General features: G+C 36.0%; 2 protein-coding genes across 3 annotated transcripts in view; both read left to right on the top strand.

Moving 5' to 3' along the window:
• The first annotated feature begins 4 nt into the window (after positions 1-4).
• TLR7 (toll like receptor 7) lies at positions 5-15,318 on the top strand. The gene is made up of 4 exons (XM_072414423.1): positions 5-3,243; positions 8,645-8,744; positions 9,784-9,971; positions 11,447-15,318. Exon 4 carries the CDS (start codon positions 11,447-11,449, stop codon positions 14,027-14,029), a length of 2,583 nt encoding a protein of 860 aa, XP_072270524.1. The 5' UTR covers positions 5-3,243; positions 8,645-8,744; positions 9,784-9,971; the 3' UTR covers positions 14,030-15,318.
• Positions 15,319-15,463: 145 nt separating this feature from the next.
• TLR8 (toll like receptor 8) overlaps positions 15,464-27,012 on the top strand; it is a 17,118-nt gene continuing 5,569 nt past the window's right edge. The window contains exon 1 of one of the 2 annotated variants that reach the window (XM_072414411.1): positions 15,464-17,359. The gene's annotated coding sequence lies outside the window, so the exon portion shown is untranslated. Of the gene's footprint in view, positions 17,360-25,973; positions 26,737-27,012 lie in introns of those variants that run through there. The other variant, XM_072414401.1, reaches the window with a different exon arrangement.

Consider the following 27,012-nt stretch of genomic DNA (forward strand, 5'->3'; position numbering starts at 1 on the left):
TAACTTCAGTTACCACTAAGCATGTATTGTATTCTACATGTTTTGTGAGCTGCTCTTGATTTCCCTGGAGAAATGAGTTTTGTGTATAAAAAAAAAAATCAAATGAATCCCCTTGACATATATTAAGAGAACTGGCTGTGCTCCACTGAACTCTCGTTTTTCAGTAAACTGAAACTTCAACCATGTCAAAATTTTGGGAGCCTTCATTTTACAAATGCAGTTTCTGTAGTGTACTTGTTACATACACATCCATGTGCAGTGCTCAACCCAGACATTATTTTAAGCTGGGTGGGAAGACATTTTAGACGGTTGGCAGCCCCTGTATTGTGACCCAACTAATCAGTAACTACCCAAAAACAGCCGGGTGGTTACTGAAAAGTGCCGGGTGGTGCGCCCGGTTAAAAGGGGCTGGGGAGAACACTGCATGTGGCATAAAAGCTTTATGAGATTGCAAAATGTTTCTCACTTAAAACACATTTCCAAAATCTTGCATGGTATAGTTAGCGTAACCTTTTATTTTTATTGATGGTGGATCCTGTCACCAGGAGCAAAGTCCATGTGTCATCTTAGTGCTGTGCTTCATATCAGATTCTTGGTAAAGGTTTGCTCACTCTCCTTACCCTCTCCTACATTACAAGCTTTTGTCGATCTGAAGTGTTCAACTCCCACCACACATATTTCTCACTGTTTAGTGTCCATATCTGCTCACATTTATTTCTCAAGTGTCCACATCACTGCTTTCTATTATACCTATCCCCACTGTTCACTTCTTTTAGGCAGACACTTTACTTTTTCTATTAGCTCAGTGTTCTCTGATCCTTTGCCCCTGATTCTTACAGATGTTAGGCACATAAGGGCTAAGCAAGAGAAATGCCTGCTTCACTTACGGCCCAACTTGATGGAACAACTGCACTACCCCTCATGTGGCAAGTGCTGGCAGCAGTTTCCAGTCCACTACCTACTCGTCAACACAAAGACTCGAGAGCAGTGTGTGGGGTACCATTAGAATGTAGATCTCATCTACATTAGTACCCCAAGTGAAAATCAGAAATAGTATGTTGTGAGTGTGTTGGGGTGATGGAGATAAAGGGGTGCCATAAATGAAGTACTAAATTGGCTGTATGGAGGAGTATTTGCTATAGTTTTTGTTTGGGTTTTTTATGTCATACTTTAGAGTTTTTACACCCTGCATGTCAATGCATTCAATATTATGTGTTTTAGTGAATTAAACCAGGAAAAAATTCAGCAATAAGTAACAAGATGTGGTGTCCCATAAATCGTATAAGTTGAGCTTTACAGCATTGATTTTCTCTCCTACTGGAGTGTGGTATAATGTGCATTACGGTCACATTCATCCTCTGCTATCTTCCAGTGCTGAAAGTATTGAGGTAATGCCTTTCCCGCACTTATAGGCAGCATCCTGTCACCATGCTGGAGGAGAAGGAAGACAACCAACCAGGCACTAGCATGGTGAGAGACCGTATGTGAATGAACATGATGCTATGAGAAAATATGTGGATATGATTCTCTGTTATAATAAAGAGTAATATGTAGAACGTTAGCTGCAGAAATTGTCTCTGGACTGGGGGACATTTAAAGACAGAGCTTCTTGTGATGGCCAACAAGCACGGCACATGCACTTCCGAGCCCTTACCACTCTCCCTTCAAGGCCAAAACCCATACAGCTCTGTAAGAAGGACAAGCATACCATTGTAATGAGGGGACATGTTAAAAAGATTTGCTAAACGCAACTGTTTTTGTTCTTCCTCTACTGATACCTAAAAGCCCTAAAACTCACAAGTGGTATGGGTAAAAGAGTACAGGCGGGGCTTCCTTGCATCATTATCATTGTAATTGTGGGAATTTGAGAAGTCAAAATCATGTTGTGATATGAGTGTCATGGCAAACACTACAGCCACTTCCTATTCTGAAAACGAAATAAAATGTTACCAAACTTTGGCCACATTCTTTGCTCAACTGCTTTCTTGTACTAAAAATGTTAGAGATTTACCCATATTAGTGTTATAGTTGCATACATTTGCAAACATATGTCAGTTTCTTTTACCTCCAGGGAGCATGCCCCTGATTTGTCACACTGATGCAGAGCCAGGATGTAAAAGGAAGCTCACCATTGAAACAGCAAATTAAATAAAAGTTCTAACTGCCTAAGTCAACTGATCTCACACTGCAGGGTCGCGATTGGCTGACGTAGTCTGTGGGAGAAAAAAGAGTGCCAATCTTACCATGCATCAGCATTTTCTTTTTTTTTTCCCCCATTAAAAAAAAGAACTCCTCATGGACATGCCTGAGATCAGACATTTGTAAAAGCATGTACAGGCTTTTATAGATATTTGCAAATCTATGGAGACATTTTGATGCCAAAATGACCCGAAAAGCTTCTGAACAAATGCCTGTAAAAGCCTAGAGCCTGCACAAAAGGCTTTAATAAGCAATGGCAGGCTGTGAAAAAATGTTTAAACATACCCTTAATCTTATTAAAAAAATGTTTTGCCTAAGTTTTACTCTAAAACTCCACCTCCTAACTATTACCATGTGCTCTTTTGTGACACTTCCCCCTATGGTAAAGCTGGGAGAGGGGCCTGTATTCCAAATCCAAGGAGCTTAAGGTGGCAATGTTGTTTCTTTATAGCCATAGTATAGTGGGGATATTTTGTATATCTAGGACAGGAAGTGTAGTCAGGTTAAAATGAAGGAAAAAGGCAACCACACCTGCAGGATGCAGAATATGGAATATTTTGTTCTTGGGCAAATATGTGTGTGGCTATTTGAATGTCTGTGGTAGGGATCTTGTAAAGCTTTTTGTAGCAGACATTGTTATTATGTGGAAATTGGCACTCCTCACGTGACATTTTGACATGGTTGAAATCATCATTTTACCATACACTAATTACTGAATAGGTGTCCGTGCATGAGGTTTTGTTCAAGGTTATAAAAATAATGACTGCAGTGAGTGTGCTAGCCTTTCAGCAAGTGAAACCCATATGAACTGCCTCTGACTGTATGAAGCAGGAAGTAATCTTAACTATTTGACTATCTGTTCTGTAATCACGCATACCTATTTTTATGTGGACTGTTAGCCGGAAAGCAACCTGAAATAAGTGTGAGCAATGCATGTGCTAATTATTAAACAGCAGAGGCGACCAGAGTTGGGAGAAGAAGCCTGATTCAGACATCATCTGAAGATTTACAAACAGTATATTTATCCTCTGAGTGAATCCTAAGGTAATTTGTTATATTTGCTGAAACTGAATGATATGGCATTCTGTTATATCTTTATATAATCAGTATAGCTAAGAGTTTTTTGAAATGTGTGTGTGTATAACTAAATATTCTTTAAAAATAAATAATTTATTAGGAATATAGTTGTTGCTGTAACGAGATATGACCTATTAAATCATGGCAAATGAATGACTTCTCATATTTATTGTATTAGTAGCATAAGGATTACTTAATAATTAAAAAAAAAAAAAAAAAAGCTAGGATAGTGATATGGTGGGAGCCACCATTACTAACTTTTTGAAGGTGTTAACTTTTGGTGCTGTCCTCTTTGGAATCACTAACAACTGAACACGCTTTCACACGTCGAGCATGAGCACTTATACATTTGTTTGCAGGGGGTAAGTCACTAAGTAGTAAAGGATTGTAAAAAGCATGTACGGCATCATTCAGTTCACCACAATGGAAATAAAAGGAAACAATTGAGATGCAGTTAAGTGCAGACTTTTGGCTTTATTATAATGAGTTTGAACAAAAATATTGTAAAACATTTTTAAAACTAAGAAAGTAATTTTTGTCTCCTCATTTCAGGTCCTTAAATGTAATATTATAGTTAAAAGTTACATGTTGCATGACTTGATACGCCTACCTCCTGGAGAGTTATTCATAGATCCCATGTTTTTTCACGGATGGTTTTTTCGCAGCCTAAGGATGGCTTGTTTCACCTGCATAGAGAGCTCCTTTGACAGCAAATTCTTCCAAGTGGAAACACACCTGGAATCAGCTGCAGACCTTTTATTTGCTTAAATGAGGATGAAATATTGAAGCTTTTATATATTATTTTGCACCATTAAAAAAAGAGTGAGGTACATAATATAGAGCTGTAATTACTAAACCCTCAAATTAAAGCTGATGGTCAGCACTTTGTCTGTGGTATAACATTATATAACTAATTTGAATGTTTCAGTAAGCAGGTAAAATAACAAACCTGTGTGAGCAACCAAATATTTATGGTCCTAACTGTACATATTACATTACTTATTACAACTCTACAATTCCTATCAATGTTAGCCAAAGGGATTGTGGCCCATTGAGTCTACCCACTTAATGGGTAGAACACCTACTGGTGGAAATACTATGCTGAAATACACCTTATGTATGCTTCTGCTTACACATGTATAAAGATAAATTTACTTGTAGTTTCTTATAGTCAAACTTGCCTAGAAAGTTTGAACATGATGATAAAGGATTAAAAAGAGGAAATTTCAAAGTACAATTTTCTGGATGGGCGCATTTACTCAACCTGTATAAAGCTAGACAAGGGATGGCTGTAGTGGATTCCAGAAAATGTTATGTAGGTATATAAGTATATAGTGTATAGGGTTCAAGGTTTAGATTTCCTGAATGACTAAGAGGTGGTAGTTTATACTTCATAGGATTACTAACTCACTGACTGGTTTAACTCATCTGGAATTTCTGTTAGAATCGCTTTTAAAGTATGTATGTCAATTTAGTTTTAATAGTTCCAATGTTAATATTTTGCACAACTGCATGTCCCTCAATGTATTTAGGTTGGTAACTTTGTATACATGTTCCTGCCACTTGCCCACCTATACTGGGAAGCCAACAGCAGGTTGACATCAGCTGTCTTGTTGTTTGTTCATACAGTCCTTGTGGATCATATTGCTAAATCATTTATTTAGAAACTATGTAAAATTGCATCAATATTTCAACGATGCCAAATTAGCAAACACTAGTATTTCACCAGACAGTTGTGCACAAGTTCATGTGTGGGAAACAGTAGGATTTGTGGTACATCTTTTTTTTTTTTTTTTCCAGTTTCAAAGTTTTCAAATTTCATCCCATGTTTCTATAATGTTATTGATTGATTAATCTAAATCTCAGGCATGGCACAGCCACCAAAGGTGCAGGCGGGCAATAATATTAATCAAACATTTCTGTCCCTTTGTTGCTTTGCAGCTTGAAATGAAGACAAACACATGAAAAATTTAACTTAAAATTCCAGAGAAAAATATATTTGCAACAGTGTAGAAAAAAAGAACAGAATCATTGAGCTGGATGAAAAAATCACTCATCTCCCAAAAACAAATACTAGTAAAGTAAATTAGATGTAAATACCTAGTCCATTGCATACCAGAATATGTAACTGGCTTACACTTGTGGTCAACTGTAATCATTCAGCTTAGTTATTATTATTATTAAACAGGATTTATATAGCGACAACATATTACGCAGCGCTGTACATTAAATAAGGATTGCAAATGACAGACTAATACAGACAGTGACACAGGAGGAGAGGACCCTGCCCCGAAGAGCTTACAATCTAGTAGGTGGGGGAATTTCACACACAAAAGGATGGGAGATATGTAGTGTGGGAAGTAGTGATGGTTTCAAATGACAGAAGAAGCCGGGTAGGCAAGTTTGAAAAAATGGGTTTTAAGTGCTCTTTTAAATGAGCAGAAAGTAGGAGCAAGCCGAATAGGACGAGGAAGACCATTCCAGAGAGTTGGAGCAGCTCTAGAGAAGTCTTGTATCCGTGCGTGTGATGAGGTTATGAGTGAGGAAGTCATTAGTAGGTCATTGGAGGAGCGGAGAGAGCGGCAAGGGGAGTATTTTTTAACCATGTCAGAGATGTAAGTGGGACAATAACTGTGTAGGGATTTGAAGGCAAAGCACAGGAGCTTAAATTTGATTCTAAGGTGAAAAGGAAGCCAATGGAGAGAACTACAAAGAGATGCAGCAGAAGAGGAGCGGAGCGAAGGATGGATGAGTCTGGCTGCAGCATTCATAATAGATTGTAGAGGAGAGAGTCGGGTTAGTGGAATACCAGCGAGAAGGATGTTACAGTAGTCCAGACGAGAGATGATTAGAGCATGTACAAGGAGTTTGGTGGTCTCAGGGGACAGGTAGGGGCGGATTTTGGAGATGTTGCGTAGGTGAAAGTGACAGGACCTGGAAATGTTCTGAATATGGGGGGTGAATGAGAGGGCCGAGTCAAAGGTGACACCAAGACAACATGCCTGAGGGGAGGGCCGAATAACAGTGTTGTTAACAGATATATGTCAGGGGGGATTTGGAATTTGAGGGGGGGATGATGAAGAGTTCTGTTTTATCCAGGTTGAGTTTCAGGAATCGGTCAGACATCCATGAGGAGATGGCTGACAGGCAGCATGAGACCTTATCCAGGACTGAGGGAGACAGGTCAGGGGTGGACAGATTCATTTGGGTGTCATCAGCATACAGATGGTACTGTATGCCAAAGGAGGATATGAGACTACCGAGAGAGGAGGTGTACAGAGAAAAGAGGACCGGTCCAAGGACTGACCCTTGGGGAACACCAACAGGGAGGAGAGTGGGTGAGGAGGAGTTACCATTGAAAGAAACTTGAAAGGAGCGGTCAGACAGATAGGAAGCAAACCAAGAGAGAGCACTGTCACAGCATATAAACACATTCTGAAGTATTCTAGTGCTTGCTAGTGCAATTAGATGCAAACAGTCAAATAGGTGGCAAGGCACAGACAACAGATCTCGGAGATTAAATTGTAAACAGGCACACGCTAGGAAATTGGTACAGAAAAGAGAGCAACAAAGAAACTAGTAGAGAGGCTACCGAGAGGTCTATAGCAACTTTAAAGCAGTTACAGGAAATAATGGTTAGAAATGGTCGTTGTGTAAACGATGTGCTCCACAAATGTGGATTGTATGGGAGGGTTGCAAGAAAAAAATCCCTAATCGAGAAGGGCCATAATATGTTTTCACTGAGCTACAATGCACCTTGAAGATTCTGTGGGAAAAGGGTGTTATGGTCAGATGACACCAACATCAAACTTAATTTAACCTTAACTCCAATAGTACTTCTGGAGGAACAGATGTAAGGCTATTTAAAGCAAAAGGTGGTTCCAATTTTTTTTTATGATGTGGCACGCAATCAGTCCAACTCTTAATCTGATTGATTAAAAATTTACTGTGGAAATATTTTTTTTTCTATCAATCACAAGAATCCATCTCAATACCAGTTAAGCTGATATTCCAACTGCTACACAAGAAAGTTGGAACCCAACCGATGCCCTAAATAATTCAATATGTCATATAAGCCAAGAGGAGGTGCAACAAACTACTATGATGTATTTTTTGGGTTCCATAATTATTTCCTCTACTTGATCCGAAAAAATGTGCCCAATAATTGCTTTATGTTAATTTATTTTTTTTAAGTATGTTTTGCAATGCTAGAAAGTTCAGCTGGTAAATAATGTGTCATATCTGTGATTTTGCAACAAAGCAAACCGAGCTCAATAAACATTCTTCAAAAGGTGTGATTCTATAATTTTTGGCAGGGATTGTACAATAAATCTGAACTCCAGCCTTATCATTTGTTTTTAACAGCTGTTTAGAGTACCTTCCTCATTTTCTGGTTGGACGACATCCAATATTACCAACCCAGCACTCTTAAAGCAGAATTAAACCAAAAACAAAAAAAATCACACATACCTTTAATCACACAGATCAGTCTATCCGTCAGGAGGTTTCTTCCATCGGGTTCCGCGTCGTCCCGGTATCTGTCTTTGGCCGGGGGCAGAGAGAGTACCGGGCCCCACCATCTTCTTTTTTTCTTCTTGGTTCTTCTTCCTGTGTCTCCTGATATTGTACTGTGCTGGCACGCGATCAGGTTACATAGATTAGGAAAAAAACTTGGGTGTTGCACTTAAAAAAAAATCACAAACAAACAGAATTTTTACTTTAAATAGAGGGGTTGTCTACCCTTTCATGTAAAGTAAAAATTCTGAGTTTAGGTACACTTTAAGTACAGTATATACTCGAGTATGAATCGATCTGAGTATAAGCCAAGGTACCTATTTTTTCCTTGGAAAACAGGAAAAATAAGTCTAAGGTTAAGAAATGCTGCAGCTACTGGCAAGTTTCAATATTCAAAATAATTACCAATAAAATTGCATAATACGGCCATTACATCTATAATACGGTAAACAAATACCATAGTGAGAATTTAGTGGTTAGGTAGGTATACTACTTACCGTACCTAACCACTAAATTCTCTTTAACCTCCCTGGCAGTATGATTCTGTTTGGTTCTGCATTTAGCCACTGTAGCCCCCCTAGTGTTCTAATTCTCTCCGTATTTCCATGCAAAAAGTGTTGCATGGAAATTTATTTTACATTGTAGGCCTATAATTCTTAGGCATAACTAACCGAAATATGTCCAATATTTAATACATTTAATAATAAACTTTGAAAAAAAAATATACAAAAATATGTTAAAAATAAAATTGAAAAATAGGTAAACATGTTATGTAATTGTACAGTAGCATGTATAATATATAAAGATTTCTTTGTATTGGACTCAATACTGCTATTTTGTATTGAAACCCCAGGGATAGTCTCTGCATTGGGTGGCTGAAGACAGAAGAAAGAAGACGTGTCCTGAGGAGCTGCAGGGACCAACAGGATGCCAGGAAACGACAACGGAACAGGGTAAGTGGGTTTTTCTTATGTTTTGTGTACTTTTGAATTTGGCGCTGGAGTTATGCCACAATGTAGCTGCCGTAACTCTGGCGTACCCCCGCTGTCTTTCTGGCTTTTGCAGCCAGTGTATTTTCGCCGCAGCGACAGAAACCGCTGGACGGCGCTCCAGTCAGGTGCCGGTACGGGTGCTTTTCTGAAGCGACCCATGCACCTGACTGGAGTATAAGCCGAGGATGACTTTTTTAGCACCTTATATACAGTATTTGAAGACCACATACAGATCAGATGTTCATATTAACCTATTCTTTTTATCGTATTTAAAAATACTATATATTTGTTAAAATTGCAAATTTAAAATACACAAGCTTAGCTAGTGAAATTTATTTTTTTTGTCAAAAAATAATCTAAAGCAAATCATTAGTGCACACATTTTTTTTATCTGACTCAGTTTCTTCTGATTAATTTCAGGTTCAGTTATGTAGAGAGTACTGTTTTAATTTTTTAAATCATTCTGAAATCTTGACCTCTGTCATTTGGTTCCTGCTTACACCTAATAGGGTGCTGATTTTCTTGGTTAAGGAGGCCTATTCTATGATGAATGGCAAATGCACATCTAACGTATGTGTGGTATGATGTCATTGGCTGGGTGTAAAGTCAGCTTACTTGGAATGTTAAATATAGTCATCATCACTGCCCTTGTGGATTTTCCCACTTCACTGGTGGCATGTATTGATTTTAGTACATAGGTGTGGAAAGTTTAAGGAGAAAAATCTCAGGCAAAGTTGGGAATCTAAACAGGTTTAAAGGTTTAAAAAGAAATCAACGCCATCTACATCCAATCCATCTGTGTGATTATAGCCTGAAAAGGACCTAGTTAATGTTCCTGAGCTTGACCAATACATTGTCCCAGCACTGCAACCTAGCTATTTTATATTCTCTTAACACTTTGAAGAACAGAACTGATGATAAAAGAAGATCAAAATAATTTGCTGTTAGGTTCAATCTTCCACAAAACCTTTTAATATGCCTCCTTCTTGTTCATTGACAGTTGTGCAGTTTAATCATCAAAAGATGTAATCAGAGTGGACTAGACCAAGGAGCTGGACAAAGCTAATAGTAAACTTACAGCTAAAGAGAACAGAAAATCCCATGCTTGGCATAACTGCAAACTGCACGTGTAAGACAAGTGAATGTAAACAGTAGATCTGTAGTGACTGAACTATAGCATGGGAAAAGGTAAAAACTTTTACTGGCAAAGTTCAATTTCTGTGTTTGAGTGTAATAAAAGTGCTATGTCATGTTTGTTATCATTTATTGATGGTTTAAACAATATGAATTATATACATATTACTGTCTAAACTTCATTGAGATGTTAAAAAACACATTTCAATTTAGTTTTTTACCCTTCATAAGTAGGTCCATCCTGCCTCACAGTTATTGTAGTAGTGTAGTAGTAGTGCTTTGTGGTGCTTGTTGGAGTGTTTTGGTGAACAGAATTACAAATCATTTAGTAGATAAAATAGCTCAAATATACAGTTAGGTCCATAAATGTTTGGACAGAGACAACTTTTTTCTAATTTTGGTTCTGTACATTACCACAATTATTTCAAATGAAACAACTCAGATGCAGTTGAACTGCAGACTTTAAAAAAAATGGCTCTGTGTAACTGTGTGCAGTGTGCAGGGTGCAGCAGTGCTCATTTACAATCAAACCTTTTGTATATGCTGACTTTTGGAAGTATATACATATTATTTGGACAGCAAATGCTTACATTACACCTTATGGTACTGGGCAGTCCCACACAGGTAATATGAACTGAAACAAACGTGTATACTACTGCAAAACTTTCTTTATGTTTTAGCTTTAAATATCATGCCTATACCTAAAGTTGAGAATACTTAAAATTATAGAATGTTTATGAACCAGTATCAGAAAACTACACGTTTTTCAATTCCTTTCATTGTTTATCATGGATGTGCATGTTTATAGTCTCCGCTTTCTACAGCACATAGGGTGGCTACAAGTAAAGATATTCTGATATGATATTCTTTACAGGCACTACGGATATGTCCTTCTTCAAATCATACAAGGGAATTATGGAGACTAATTGAACATATTTTTAGACAACAGGAGGATGGACTATATTATTAAGACATAAAACAATTATTAGTTTTTATGTTTGACATGACACTTTAAAGTTTCAAGCCAGTCACTAAAATCCTACATTAGTTAAAATTATACCTGGTGAAAACATCACAGTGATAAAAAAAAATCATGTTTCAACAGCTGGCAGTAACAGATGCAATTGGAAACACTAATGATGTAATTGAAGCGCCAGCCAGAGCTTTCCTAAAAATAATAATAAAAATATATATAATGAATATAAAGAGGGTGAAACTCTTTCTCTTCTTTTTAACAGTCTGTTATCCGGGGAGACCCTACAAAAACAGCAATATTTTTGTTTTATTTAGTAGAATGGGGAAGGGCTAGAGTACCATCCCCAAACCCTACTGCACTTAATGTCATCCTTGGCCTAAATCTACTTACGTACTACTGTAATGTAATGTGATTATGTCATGTAATTATGGAAAGTGGTGGATACATAAAAAGCATTTTGTTAAACAGTGCATAGGTTTTTTGTAACACTGTCATGATTTTCTGTAAATTGAAATAACACTGCAATAATATTTTTCTTCTTTTTACATCTCAGATGTTTTCGTTACACACATCAAGATTACCGGTCCTTTTCTACACCATACTTTTGTTTTTGAGAATGCTGGCAGCCATTTGGTTCCCTAAAAGTTTACCATGTGATGTTATTGAAGATGGTCCTTTTCTTACTGTAGACTGTACAAATCGAAGTCTGAAAGCAATCCCAGCACAAATACCTATAAATACCACCAATCTAACTTTAAATATCAACCATATTGAAGAAATCACTCGTAATTCTTTTTCTCACTTTAGGAACCTTGTTGAAATTGGATTTAAATGTAACTGTTTACCTATAAAATTAGGCCCTAAGGACATCATTTGCACCAAGAAACTATCTATAGAGGATGGTAGTTTCCCTTCACTATATAACTTGCGGTCAGTTTTTTTGGATGGTAATCAGCTTTCACAATTTCCGCGAGGACTACCACCACACCTACATCATCTGAGTCTTGAAGCTAACTCCATTTTTTCAATTTACAAAATAAACCTTACTGAAATACTAAACATTGGGCGATTATATTTAGGACAGAACTGCTATTACAGAAATCCGTGTAATGTCAGTTTTAGCATTGAAAAAGATGCATTCAAAGAATTAACTCGATTAACTCTTTTATCCCTGAAAGGAAATAACTTAACCCATGTGCCTGGAAGTTTTCCAGTCAGTCTTAGAGAATTATACATCTATAATAACAGAATAACAGCTATTCAAAGAGATGATTTTCAAAACTTGAGCAACTTAGAAATTCTTGACTTAAGTTCAAATTGCCCTCGATGTTACAATACTCCATTCCCTTGTATTCCATGTCCAAACAATGCTCCAATCGTTATAGATGACAATGCTTTTGATTCACTTTTAAGCTTACACACTCTTCGTTTACAAAGTAACTCTCTTCGCAATATTCCCAGAAGATGGTTTCAAAACATTCATAATCTTCAAATACTTGATCTCTCTCAAAATTTTCTGGCTCATGAAATTGGAGAAGCACAATTTTTAAAGTATGTACCCACATTGAAAACATTGGATTTTTCATTTAACTATGCGCCTCAGCAATATCTATCAGATCTGCAATTATCCAAAACATTTTCCAGTTTAAAATCTTTAGAAATTTTGAGAATTCGTGGGTATGTTTTTCAAGAATTGAAGAAAAGTAACCTCGAGCCACTGCTGGATTTAAAAAATCTTACTGTTTTGGATCTTGGTACAAATTTTATCAAAGTGGCAGACTTTAGCTTGTTTCAGAATTTTAGTTCTCTAAAAACAATAGCACTTGCTAATAATAAAATTTCCCCAGCACATGAGCCAACTGTTTCCTCTTGCTTAAACATCAAATCATCTTCTTCACAATATAATTATGCACCACCTCGAGATGTCCATTATTTTAATTATGATGATCGAGCACATTACTGTAAATTCAATGTTTATGAGGAAACAAAATCTGAGAAATTTGCTACCGAGAACTGTCAAACATTTGGTCAAGTGTTAGATTTAAGCCAAAATAATATTTTTTTCATCAGAACTAGTGACTTTAAAGATCTAGGCTTTATAAAATGTCTTAATATGTCAGGAAACGCAATTAGTCAGGCACTGAACGGAACAGAGTTTGCAAGCTTAAGAAATTTAAAATATTTAGATTTTTCCAACAATCGAATTGATCTTCTTCATTCAAGTGCATTTGAGGAACTTACAGAATTGGAGGTCTTAGATTTTAGCTCCAACCAACATTATTTCCTAGCTGAAGGTATAACACATATGCTAAACTTCACAGCCAACCTGCGACACCTAAAGAAACTAATGATGAACTGGAATGAAATATCAACTTCATCCAGCTATGAAATGGTGAGCCAGTCAATTCATACCCTGGAGTTCAAAGGAAACCGCTTAGATATTTTATGGAATGATGGAGATACTAGATACGCAAATTTCTTTAAAAATTTAACAGCGCTGAATATATTAGACATTTCCTATAATTCACTAACATTTATTCCTTCTAAAGTATTTGAAGGTTTGCCAACTAATCTTAGTGAACTTCATTTGTCAAATAACAACTTTAAGACTTTCAACTGGGAAATGCTATGTCTTTTAGAAAACCTGCACATTTTAGATCTTAACAACAATCATTTAACTGCTGTGCCTTATGAACAATCTAACTGCATTCATTCTATTACATCACTTGATTTAAGCTATAACAAACTACAAACTATAACCAGAAACTTTCTCAGAAATGCCGTCAGCCTGAAATATCTGAATTTAAGTTACAACAAAATCAGTTTTATTGGTAAATCCAGCTTTCCTGATAACATTCTTTTAAACTTAGGTTTACTTGTTATACAGGGCAACCCATTTAAATGTAACTGTGAACTTGTTTGGTTCGTCTCTTGGATAAACAGCACAAATGTCACTATTCCATATCTGGTACCTGACGTGTCATGTGAAGGACCTGGCAGACAGAGAGGAAAGAGCCTCATATTATTGGATCTATATACTTGTGGAATAGAACACTGGAATTTGATTTTGTTTTCATGTTCATCCTCACTTGTTATCTGCCTCCTGGTGGTCTGCACTTCAAGCCACCTTTTTTAATGGGATTTTTGGTATATCTATCATATTTTAAAAGCAAAGGTGAAAGGATATCGGAAACTGCCAAAGTTTTGTTATGATGCTTATGTTGCATATGATACTACAGATTTTGCAGTTTCAGACTGGGTTTTTAATGAGTTAATTAAACAGGTTGAAAAAGAGGGAGAAAAGATGTTTAACCTGTGCATAGAAGGAAGAGACTGGCTGCCTGGAAAACCGTTTTTGGATAATCTTTCTGAAAGTATCCAGCTCAGTCGAAAAACTGTGTTTGTGCTTACAGATAAGTACACCACATGTGGGCATTTTTGGACTGCCTTTTACATTGCCCACCAACGCCTTATTGAGGAGAAATTAGATGTTATCATTTTTATATTACTTCAGAAGACTTGGCAGAAATCCAGGTATCTTCGACTGAGAAAAAGGTTGTGTGGGAACTCTGTTTTATACTGGCCTACCAATCCTAATGCCAACAATTAGTTTTGGAACAGTTTAAAAAATGCATTAAAAACTGATAATAAAATGGCATAAGACAGACTTTTTAAAGATAGTATATAATTTCCACTATGTTTCACGTGTCACCCAAGATGCACATTTTGTGGTGTCCAAAAATGATGGGTATTTGTAATCTATTATTTCTATCAGGTTATGCTACTAAGTCGGCATCTAAGTGTATATTTAAATTATATAGAATGCTTAGGTAATGCAAGCAATTTATTTACCTTGCTTTATTGGTTAGTATTTATATTGTTCCATATTTAATAATTAGCCTGTTAGGCAATGATATAGTCACAGTTTTTTACAAAGCAGATTTTGAATGGAAAACAACAAATAAGGCTTGATGAGTGATACATACTGAAGGTCCAGGCCTTAGGGTTCATAATAAAGGTGCAAAACTCTACGAAGGATAATTTTCTTTTTGAATTTTTAGTATATTAAACTTTACTGATTTTATTTTATTATATTTTGTTTCTAACTAATAACATCACTTATGTTTCCAGCTGAATTAATTTCCTTTTGTAATGTTTGTTACAGGAGTTGTTTACCAAATCATTTTGGAATGTCAAGTTCAAGTTTTTACAATGTAGCTTTGTAGCATGTAAATTCAATTTTAGCTCTTTATACATCATATTTTATCTGATGACAAAATTAAATAAAGTTATTCATGCTGCATTAATGATGAAAGACACTCCCTGACCCCCTAAAAATGTATTTTATCGGGGTTAGTGTTAATTAGATCCCCATGCCCCAAAGTGTAACTTTTAAAAGAATAAAAAAATGGATTTTTAAGTAGACATTTCTTGAATATTTATTTGTACAAGATTTTTGCAATCACTGGAAATCTTATATGCAAGCACATTTTATAATTTTGTAAACATTTAAATATTTAAAGAATGACAAACCCCTTCAGTTGTTACTTCATAAAGATCGTCAGAGCTCCTCATCTATTTTTATATAGATACTATATATATTATATTATATAGTATCTACTATATATATTATATAGATATACTATAGGTATATTTTTAAATGGAACACTACCATAATACTACCATTTTTATGTCAGTGGTTTAAGGCAATATTTTTCTGTACAAACAAATTGATTGTAATATTCAAAGGGGGTGTTTATAAATGATTCCCTTGTCAATTTGCTCTAAATTTTGCTCATAATTTTTGTTTTACATATATCATATCCTATTGTGATAGCTGTCAGCTCTGCTCCCCTGATTGCCCTTGCAGTTCCCAACAAATTCGATCTTGGGGGTCGAATTTACACAGGTCGTTCTCGCCCACATGTTGGTAAGCGAGAACGGCCTGATTTGCTGCGAGATTGAATTTTAAAATTTCGCTTGCTCATTCCTATTTGTGAATGATATGGTTCTCCTTAAAGTTTTCTTTATCTCAGTTAGTGCTAGCAGTATTGATTTTTACCTAATTAGGATGTCTAATTTAAATATAGATAAAGATGCTGGAAAAATTCCTCAGGTATGTTGGTCAAAATTGACATTTTAGCATCATTCAGTTGATGCAGATTTGTCCGCTGTGCATCCATGATGTGCATGGATTTCCCATTCTACCACATTCCGCTGTGGAGTATTTTTGAGTCCTGTGAAATTAAGAAATTAGTTGGAGATGATTTGAGCTTTGTGACTTGGTGCATTATCCCACTAGAAGTAGCTTTAGGTAGATGGCTGCACTGCCATCATAAAGGGATGGACAATGTCAGCAACAATACTAATGTAGGTTGTGGCATTTAAACAATACTTGATTGGGACAAAGTGGCTCAAAGTGTGGCAAGAAAATATCACCCAATCTATCACCATCATCCTTCCAGACAGGATGGATCCGTACTTTCATGTTGTTGGAGACAAATTCTGGCCCTACTATCCGAAGGTTACAGCAGAAATAGAGACTCATTTCCAAGACCCAGGCACTTTTTTGCCATTGTTTATTTGTCAAATTGTGGGATTCTGCAAACCGTAGAGTCAGGTGCCTATTCTTAGCGGACAGAAGTAGCAGACAGATTGTATTTTTTTTTTATATCAGTACATTTTAGGCGAGTGCTACTGATTATATATTAGCAATAAAACTATGAAATAAGCCTACTCTAATATATCCAAAACTAAAAAAAAGCAAGTTTGGCTGGAGTTACACTTTAAAGATTGACCAACTTTGCATGTGGGAAATCTGTCTGTTTTTTCCATGAGCAGGAGAGATATTTATGCCTACACAGATGTTTCCTGTGTAGTAAAATTTGTACTCGCTTTTTATGTACTTTTTGTGTGTATTCTTTATTGAAATTATTTTTTTACTGAAATATTTCCCACAAATGCACTTCCTCAATTCATTTCTACAAATAGAAATGTATTAGTTTTAATTTTTATATATAGATGATTTGCCTGCAGTTTAAGCTAAACTTCACCACTATGGACACGCTGTATAATTTGGATATTGCTGCACTGTAACACTTACTACAACATCAATCTAAAAGTTTTGTGTGTGTTTGTGCTATACTTTTGTGCCCTCAGCAGGCACCACTGTATCAGCATTTATTAACACCAGAGCTAACATTGTTGGCCTAATTCATCAATAAAAATTTGCGCGTACGCATGCGCCTGTCAGCAAACTCTATTAGCACGAGTCGGGCCCAAGTTCTAGTGAACTCGCCTGCCGGTTTCCTGGAAAGATGAGCAAAGATCTCGAATACGCCAATTAGGGCGATTAATTTTCAGCTGCATGATTCAGAAGGAGATGTTACCCTGAATGATGAGGTGATAGCAATTGATTAGCGCACACCTGTGCCCTGTTCTGTGCACATCTCCAGTCCATTTACAGGTCAGTTTGAATTTTTAATGCTTGATGTTTTTTTTTGTAAGTGTTACTTCTTTATGTTACATTCTACTCAATCACAAACTTGCTTCATTTATAGTTACATTTGTTGCACTTGTTACTTTTTCTTTTGGTTGCAACACTGCAAACTAATTTCTATCAAGCTGGATATATACTAAGTGGCACTTTCTAATATGTCATCACACAATAGTATGAGTGTAAAAAAATATGTGAACAAACATTTCTGACCTCATAAAAATTTTGTTCCAGTTTGACTTTAGAGAAATCAAATATTTGAGGAAAGGATTATAGGCAAACATGGTATAATACATGTATTAAGGAACATTTATTGATTTCACTTGTGTATATATGTCAAAATACATTTAAATGTATACAAATACATATGCATTTTAATTAGTACTATTTTAAATGGACTTTTGTGTGTGTGTGTGTTTGTGGGGGGGGTAAGTTTGCTTTGATGGTATGCATTGATGTGATTTTTTGTAATCCTCATGATTGTTAGTTTCATCTGTTGCTGCAATGGTTTTGTGCCTGGTTTGTAATGCCAGTTTCTGTAGTTTAGCAATTCTTCAGCAATGTTTTGTCATTTTTTCCACAAGTATTAAGTACAAATGTCTGCATGGTTTCCACACCAAACTTCTACCTAACCCCCTCTTTGCCTTTGTCACATTGTCACATATTGGTATTTGAATGTATTATGTACATAGTCCTTTTCTAAATAAATTGTCATGATTTTATTTCTTTTTTTTTTTTTAGGGCTATGGGTAATATGTGTGCCATTAGAAAGAATGCTTTTTTAGGGAAACAATGACTTTTAATGCAAGCACGCCAGTGTAAAACTGCCGGGGATGCGCGGCTCCAGCAGCGAGATCATTTCTGTTACTAACTTCCGCGCGAATACGCCACTGCCTGCAATTTAGTTGGTGAATTGAGCGAAGGCTTCCGATTTTGGATCGCGAATACAAATGCGCGACCAAGCCTCATATTTTGCTTGGTGAATCAAGGCCTGTGTCTCCAACATTAAGTACACCATGTCCATATACATGACACTGCGTGTAATGATGCTGTGGCAAAGTATATATGAGACATACACATCAACTCTGGTGTTGTTGTTAGCTGCAGCACTGGTGTTGACTAGGGTGCAAAAGTACAGGGCAAGCAGTACTAACACTCAAAACTATCAAACTGGCTTTTAATGTTGTCAGGAGAAAAATAAATCTTGTAAATGTGAACTAATCACAACACATTAAATTATATGGTAGAGTTTAACTTTTAAAAAACTGAAGTTTTACTGAATGGCCCATTCTAGTTTATTTGATGTTCTTTTAAAAAAAAAAGGAAAGAGTAAACAGTTTGGATTAGCCCTGACCCCCTAAAAAGTTTTTTCAGATGCAATTCAGGAAGACATTTAATGAGTGTCAAAGTTGGGAAACAATCTGTTTACAGACTATCAATCACATTTATGTAATTATAGATGGTCAATAACAATACATACAACTTCAGAAATTATGCTAAATCACAGTAAAAAATCAACTCTTGTGATTCACCCTTTTTTCTACTAAATGCATTTGCATATATACAATGTAATTTGCATAATGAATGTAATTTATCAGTAAAAGCCTTCTTCATATTCAAACGTATTCAAACGTCCTGGGAATGCTTTTGGGTGCCAGTATGTGTTATTAGTAGCCCAGCAGGCTCAAGAGCAGTCACTCAAAACCCAAGAACAAAAATCTAATATAATGTTGGTTACCAGTCCCAATATACAAGACTGCATTCATTTTCAGCTTTAGTCTTTCATCCTGTATTTCCACCTGGTGGTTCTCCAGATAACCCACTTCCTATCCTAGGGGAACAAAGCCCAGGTACTGTACTGTATCTGGGAATAGCAGCTTTGCCACTCCAGACTACTTTCTGGATTTGGACAACAAACATCATCTTTGGACAAAAAGTTACAAGCACACCTGATTTTTTTTTCACAGGATCAGGTAGCTTCCTGTTTTTGCAGTAATTGTTCTAGGCCTGAAAAAGTAAATTATTAGTACTACCTCATCTATTGACTGGTAAGCATCAAAATATATATATATATATATATATATATATATATATACTTTATTTACGGTGTGCAATAATTTGTCTTGTATTAAATTAAGCCATTAAATCTAAATAAATCCTGTGCACCTTGCTGCTTTCTCTCTCTCCCTTTTGTATTCTGTTGTAGTTTATTTATGAATATGGGTATGCTATAAGCTAGCAAGAATTTGGTGCAGCTGAAAGCTAATACTCAGTAGTAGAACCTTTTAACTATTTCTCCAATCTATTTTTTAAGTGAAAGAAAGACAGTTCAAGCAAACCATAAAATGCAGTTAAAACAAACTAATAGACCTGTGTCTATTTAGATTTGGATATATTTTTAAAAACATAGTTTTTTTTTATGTATCCAAATTTGTGGGTCAGTAAAAGAAGGGGATAGTACAAAAACTGCATTCTGCAACCACAGGAACTCGGTTCTTGTGAAAATGTGCAGCTGCAGGTGCTCCTAGATCCCAAATCATCTTACCAGTGCAAATATGAAAATGGAAACTAATGCCTAACAATTAGCTGTATACTATACATCTGTTGTATTACAGCTTGGTAATCTGTGATTTCAAAGATGTATATTTATTTAAATGAATAAATATGTGTAAGTTGCACGTAGACTATGAATTTCCATGATAACAGGATCATGCACCTATATTCATATGGCTCAGAATTATGTGACTATGGTCCTATATGCAATTGTTTGCAGCAGTGGTCTTCATTAGTACCTTAGGTGTGTGAGAGTAAGTGTAGAGCACATGAGCTTGTGGGAGTCTGTGAGTGTTCTACACCAAATTCAGTTTGCTAAAGAACAAATTCAGGTCAGTTAAGTTGATACTCGCTAAAAAAGAAACTGAAATAGAAAAACAGCTGATTGTTTTGAGAGCATCATCTTTAACCAGGCAAGAGATAATGGCATCATCTAGAATAAAGCCAACAACATTCCTACACATTATGACTATTAAGGAGAAGCCCCCACTCTAATGTATGCTACCTGAGTATCTAAACACCGGAAATTTAACTAAATGTTCAATATTGAGTAATATTGGGGAAAGGTTACAATTATAATAGTTATAAATTATAAATAGTTTCCCCTTTGGGAAGATCTCCTATAAATTCCCGGGACAGTGAAAGCCAAGCTTTTGCTTCCTATTTCCAGCTTTCCTATATGAATCACAAAAAGTGCCTCTCTAAGTAATGGGAAGCAGGAAAGGAGAAGCCTACGTTTAGAACATTTCTTCCTCCACAGAGTACTGTTGTACCTATAGAACAAGAAGTTTGTTAATGACAGGCCCCGAAAAAAGGTGAAGCCTGTTCCAAAATGGATTGGCTATCTTTATTAATAACACAATCACAAGTAACAACCAATGGGACATTTAGGGCAATGAATAAACCATTATTTATGTGTATAAAAACCATAATTTATTACACAAAGATAAAAAGGTTTAACAACAATTTCTACTTCACAATTGTACCCTTTTCATAGTGGTCTCAATGAATCAGTTGTTATTGTTTGACGCGTTTTGCGGAAATAGATGCACTTCATCAGAAACACACTTTATGAGACTTAAAGTAAAGTATAATTTCCTGGTATTTAACAATTCATAAAATAGAGATTCAGACTATATACAGATTATATTTATTAGTATTTTAATGAATCAACAAGTTCACATGATCAAAATCCTCTTGATAGATCTTTACTAAACAAAAGGTAAATAAGAACATGTGGCCAGAGAAAAAGAACTAATGCAGCCACTACATCTGAAGGAATGATAAGTGACAATTCATGATGTTTTTGTTTTTAGGTTTAGATACATTTACTCTTCTCACTACTGTATATTTCTATATTCTGCTTTTTTCTAAAGTGGCTTTATCTAGCCATAATTGCATACATGAACTAAATTTACCACCCAGAGTTGATCAAAGCCAACCATAAAACCATTGTTTCAAAATAAATGTGCTAATTGGATAGGAATGGAGTAAAAATGACATAAAAGCAAAAACATCCCTAATATAATCAGTCAGACTTGATAAAAAGGAAACATTCATAGGAGTTCCAGGTAGTTACACAATTGCCAGTTCTTAGAGCTCTGACGCTTATTATTACAGCATTCTCAGTATCTTATTTATCCACATATTAGATACCCAAATCCAAGAAGGTATGTGGATGAAATGATGGATTGCCAAAATTGTACAATCAATTCATTACCTTTCTGTGTAATTTGTAGATTTCTCTCTGTCACCATCATCTCAATCTGGCAGTTTCCAAATGCTACAGGATGCATTTTCTTTACAGCCTATAGAGAAACCACTCTGGTGTGAACTGGCCGATTAGAATTAATAGGAATTCAAAAATTCAAACATAGTGTGTGGGTAGTAGGATAGTAGGTGTTTAAATGCTGAGTTTAAACCCTGAAGAAACAAACCATGTATACCAAGCCTGTTGGTCTGAGGTTCATTAATAGGGTCAAATCTGTAAAGATTCACGTCTTCAGATATAGCCAAAATATTTCATAATTATGAGTATTGGAAAATCCCAATTCATTTGTGCACAGTACAACACAAATCCAAATAGAAGGGTATGCTAACCAGGCTTAATTAACTCTCTAACCATTTACCATTTGTTTTGCAATCTCTAATCATTTTTTTGTCTGTTTTTGTATTAAAAACAAGTAGACTTCCTCTTCTGTATATGACATCAATTCAAATTCTTCCAGCAAACCACCAGCAGCCTTAGCTAATTTAATGCCTTAGACGTTGCCATCATATTCAGGGACATTTCGTCAAACCAGTCAACCTTAGGTTATAGGTCATATGTGCATATGTTTTATGTATAATATTATATACTGATATGTCTCAATATGTTTTTTTCCAATTACTGCAAATATCAAATATTTCCAAATATACAACAGTGTCCTTTCAGTTTGGTAAAATGGAATAACTTGGGTCAACCAGATATCTGGTTTCAGATCTTTAAAATAATCATGCTAAAGTTTTCTGATAGTTGTATGCTACTGCATGATACTATAATATAAAGCCCAGAGTTACTTGTTCACCCCAATAATACAGTATATTTTGTATTATCTGCCAACTGGGACAGACTATTCAGCAGTGGTTCAGTGTTTGCTTATTGTTGTTTGGTGCCTAAATGCTTATTTCTTGGCTTTTTTTATTTTATACAGCACCAGCTACATAAGTTGCCATCAACAACCTAAAACTGTATTTGACACTCAATGTATTCAGGAGCTTGACAACAGTGCCAGTTCCTTGACTAATGCTATGCAGAATAAAAAAAATCTAACTAACCTCAGGTATAATACAGCACACAACAGATTTCATTGTGTCAAGATTTAACAAAAGTGAGGCCAAAAGAAGAAGCCATATGTGAAAGCTTATTTAATATGACAGAACTGGCAGAGGAAATACATGAAAAGCATGAATTTGCTAATCCACTCTACTTAAAAACTACAGAAGAAGACCTCACAGTAGATATTGGAAGAAAAACTAAACATACTCCATCATCCAATAGTTTGTAAAACCACTTTTAGCAGTAAGAGTTTAAAGTGTTTCTAGTTCTGTCTTGAGTAGTAAGCATGATACCTGTCCTGGCAGGATATTTAGCAACATCTCAGTTTATTGCTAACCATTATTACCTTTTAGTCCTGAAACAAAAGTTCAAACTTTTATCATCAAATTACATTTTACTGTATGCATGTATTTTTTGGCCATTATTAGATGTTGTATTTTTATGATTATTTACTGAGAATAAGGTTGTCATAATAAGAATGTATTGTTAAAAACTGTCCACTGGTTTGGCTATTGCAACAAATGACAAATCGCCGAAATGAACTCCTCCCCAGGATTTTGTATTTGTTTTTTGCATTCCAACAGCAGTTTTGGTAATTTTCACTTTCTATTGATAAAACTTATCTGGTCACACAAAAAGGCAAGATTATAGTTCAGATATCTTCGTATGTCAAAGAAACAGGTTGGAGTTAGGATTCATAATGTTTATTTTAATTTTATAGCATCCCATTTGAATATATTGTTGATTGCTGCAGACATGCAAGCAATGTGATTAGCATTGAACTTTTGACTGCTATTCCATGGGGTCTTGCTACAACACCTATAAAGCTCGATAATATACCTAATATATTATTTTAGGTGATTTAGCTCCTCCTTCCTGATAATTCTCTCTCCCCTCCTTTCTATTATTGTGCATCCTAAGTTTTCTCCTGGTCTTTCTAACCTGGGTTTTCAGTCACTAGCTGCAGCAAGAGCCATAGTAACTTTGTTCTATATACACCTTACAGCTTGGCATACTTTCTCGGAAATGGGAACAATGATTTTTGTTTCTATGAACTGAATGAAGATTGTGTCAACTACATCACTTTTTACCAAACTTACCCTCACTTACTGACTTACTTACTTTTGTCACCTCCTGGCTAATTTTAAAAATCTATGTGTAGGGTCTGGATTTGTGAAGCACACCATCTGCCTCCTAGGAGCAGAAATAGTTTCTGACTCTTCAATTCCCTCCTTTTAACATTAAGAATAACAACAATAGGAGCATGATCATTCTTTACACAAAATAGGTTTGAGATTTATTTACTTATGCTTGCACTTCATCCATTAGTAGTCATTGTGGTGTAGAGGAAGAAGCCCATTTAAACCCAGGCTTCTTCCCCTTATACCACAATGACTTTGGCTATAAGCACTTTTATGCATCTCTACTAATTTGCTTAACTGATGCAGCCATATTCAGTAATCCAGCACTGTGGAGCCAGCTGAGGACCCCCAGAGTAGCTCAATGGATCTCCAGAATCCAAGACATTTACAAATGGAAGATCTCACACCTGAGCTCTGAAGAACTAGGGAAGCCTTCCACCATGGTTGGCTTTACTGGATGGGGTTCTCATTTTCTGCGGAGTATCTAGATACTCTTGCTGTGACTGATGCTGTCTAGTCTCTCCAAGTCTATTGCAACGGAGTAGAAATGTACCTAAAGGAGATGTAATTTCACCCCTCCCATAAACCCCCTTTTTTCTATTCCTTTCTTGCTCCGGTTGCTCTGGACCCACAGAATTTGTTTGTTTGTTGTACTACTTTCAGTACTTAGAGCTTAACATTTTTCTTTTTCCATGTCCTTGGCCCATCTCGTTTTTTTAGCAAAAAGCTTTTGTTCTTATGACTCTAATTGAAAAACAGAGAATCGGTCATGCTTTCAAGCATTCACTCATGGGAATGTTCAGGCCATGGAAATGGCAGTAGTTGATTCCCAGAGAGCAGGAAAGATTATACCATGTCCCCTTTTTTCAATTTTTGAAACCCTGTGATTTACTGCATCAATACTTTCTTTGTATGACTAATTAATGGTGTGCAATACTTCAAAGGCAACTAAATTTTATTTTAGGTAAGTTCAGAGATATTGTCCAACACCCCTAATTACTCTACCCTTCTTATACATATTACTACCACTGGGTGCAGCCTATTGTGACGTCCTCTTCACAAAGCCAACAGGCCTCTGTGTTTTCTGTGCAGCTTTTCTTAATGGGTACCTATGTAGCAGCTGTTCATTCTAAGGTTTGCAGGAGATGGCATCTGCATCCCCAAGCCACGCATCTCCAATGCTCACATGCCAAAATGTAAGGCTAGGGGACGCCAGGCATTGCCAATGGGACGTCGACGGGACTTCCTCGCTGCAGGATGCTGTGGGCTTGTGCGGACCAGGTAAGTCCTCAATTCCACCCCAAGTGTGGCTCGGGGTTAACACTTTTTGTAAAGAAATTTCACCCTGAGCCACACTCGGAAATACCACCAGGGGGGTTATTGTCAAAAAAAAGGTTAACCCTAAGATAACCCTAAGATTTTTTACATGGTTTCCAATTAATGGAATTAATTATTGTTATGCCCATTTTTGTAGATTTGTCTTCTGGTGACGTAACACAGTTTCCTATTTTTTATCCCATTTCATTTATGTCTTTTAATGAAATGAAAATGAAATAAAATTAATGAAACAAGTCATTTTTTACCTGTAAGAGGTCTAAGTCCAAGTTAATTGTCTATTTGTTCAGTTCTGGCACTTACACAGAATAATTGACATTCTTTTCTCTCCAGTATGACCAGTATGACCTACAGGGTCAATTACTTTGTCTTCTGCCCTATGTGCTATCGTTCAGGCATGAGAACTGCATCCTAGGAGTGAGGGAAAAAGCTCAGATGCTACCTCATACCTAGAAATGACAACAGCAGATTCACTTTCATTCGGCAATGGGCTGAAGTGAAAGACTGGCTTTAAATTAGTCATTTCTGCCCGATATATACCGCGGTGCTTCTTGCTGGCATTCTGAATTCTGGGTATTTCCAGGCAGATGCTAGAGATGCTAGAAAACATCTGCGAAAGAGACAAAGGTAAGAGGATGTTGTAGGTGTGAATAGAAGGAGAAGCAGAAGAAAAAGCAAATGGCAGAGATAATTTTGTACATGTTACAAATAAAATGAGTTCCCTGGTGATCCACTTTATATATATTTGTGTCAGCCACAAGAGCTGAAAATGGTTACTGGGACCAAAACTAAAACACAAATTATGTACAGAAAGGGGCTCTGGGTAGATAATAAATTAAAGCTAAAAAACAGGCATGTAATGATTACTTAAATTAAAGCAAAAGCAGACAACCCTTTTTGGCTTGTGATGGGTGAATGGACTATCAAAGCCCCTATGTATTGTGTTGTATTGTATCCATGTTGTATTCCAGTACTCAGCATTCTCACAAATATTATATTAGTGTTTATTAAACTCATAATACATTTTTCTTCCCATAATCTCACATGCATGATCACCTAATACTGGCCACAGTTTTTTTAGCCTTATTTAGTTTAGGTTTTATATTGGCACTTACAGCTAAATATGTTGTATTTATACTCATCTACTGCTTTTACACTGTTCCAATAAATGATTCTAAGTAGAAGGTAGCAAGCTGCAGAAAAATAAATTTAAAGCAGATGCAGTATGAAAACAATTCTGACAGCACTTTCTAATAATAACTCACCATGAGTTCCCTTTTTACCAACTGAAGTTGTTGTACTACTTTGGACTTTTGATGCCAACTTTATTACTTCCCGATATGCAGATGTAGTACAGTTAGCAACATGTATTCAACTGTTTGAGAAAATATATTCTAGAACACAGAGAAATCTTGCTTTCTTCACTTGTTGTGCGCCACAATTTGGTGGGTGGAAATACTGATTTTTGTCTAGGACTGGGTACTGATGTCACTCATCTGGTAAGTGTATTCAGTTATTTGTATTTATCTAAATATAATAATACAGAGGTTATTCTAGAAATGTATGTATGTATGTAAATACAATCTGCAGAGTTAATATTCCTGACAGCAGATGCGTATTGTATGCACATACATGCATCAACATTTTCTAATGACCCAAATAAACGACTATGCTAAAAAACTTTGGGGTGTTTTTATAAAGCAGGGATTCTGACATTTACCAAACATTAGGAATCTATTGCTGCTGTTAAAAGCACATGAACCATAAATATTCTC

The sequence above is a fragment of the Pyxicephalus adspersus genome, chromosome 1, assembly GCF_032062135.1.
Source record: "Pyxicephalus adspersus chromosome 1, UCB_Pads_2.0, whole genome shotgun sequence".
Taxonomy (NCBI): domain Eukaryota; kingdom Metazoa; phylum Chordata; class Amphibia; order Anura; family Pyxicephalidae; genus Pyxicephalus; species Pyxicephalus adspersus.

Excerpts from the sequence above, each read along its gene's own strand:
- TLR7 (XM_072414423.1), top strand. The coding sequence starts at position 11,447 with ATGTTTTCGTTACACACATCAAGATTACCGGTCCTTTTCTACACCATA.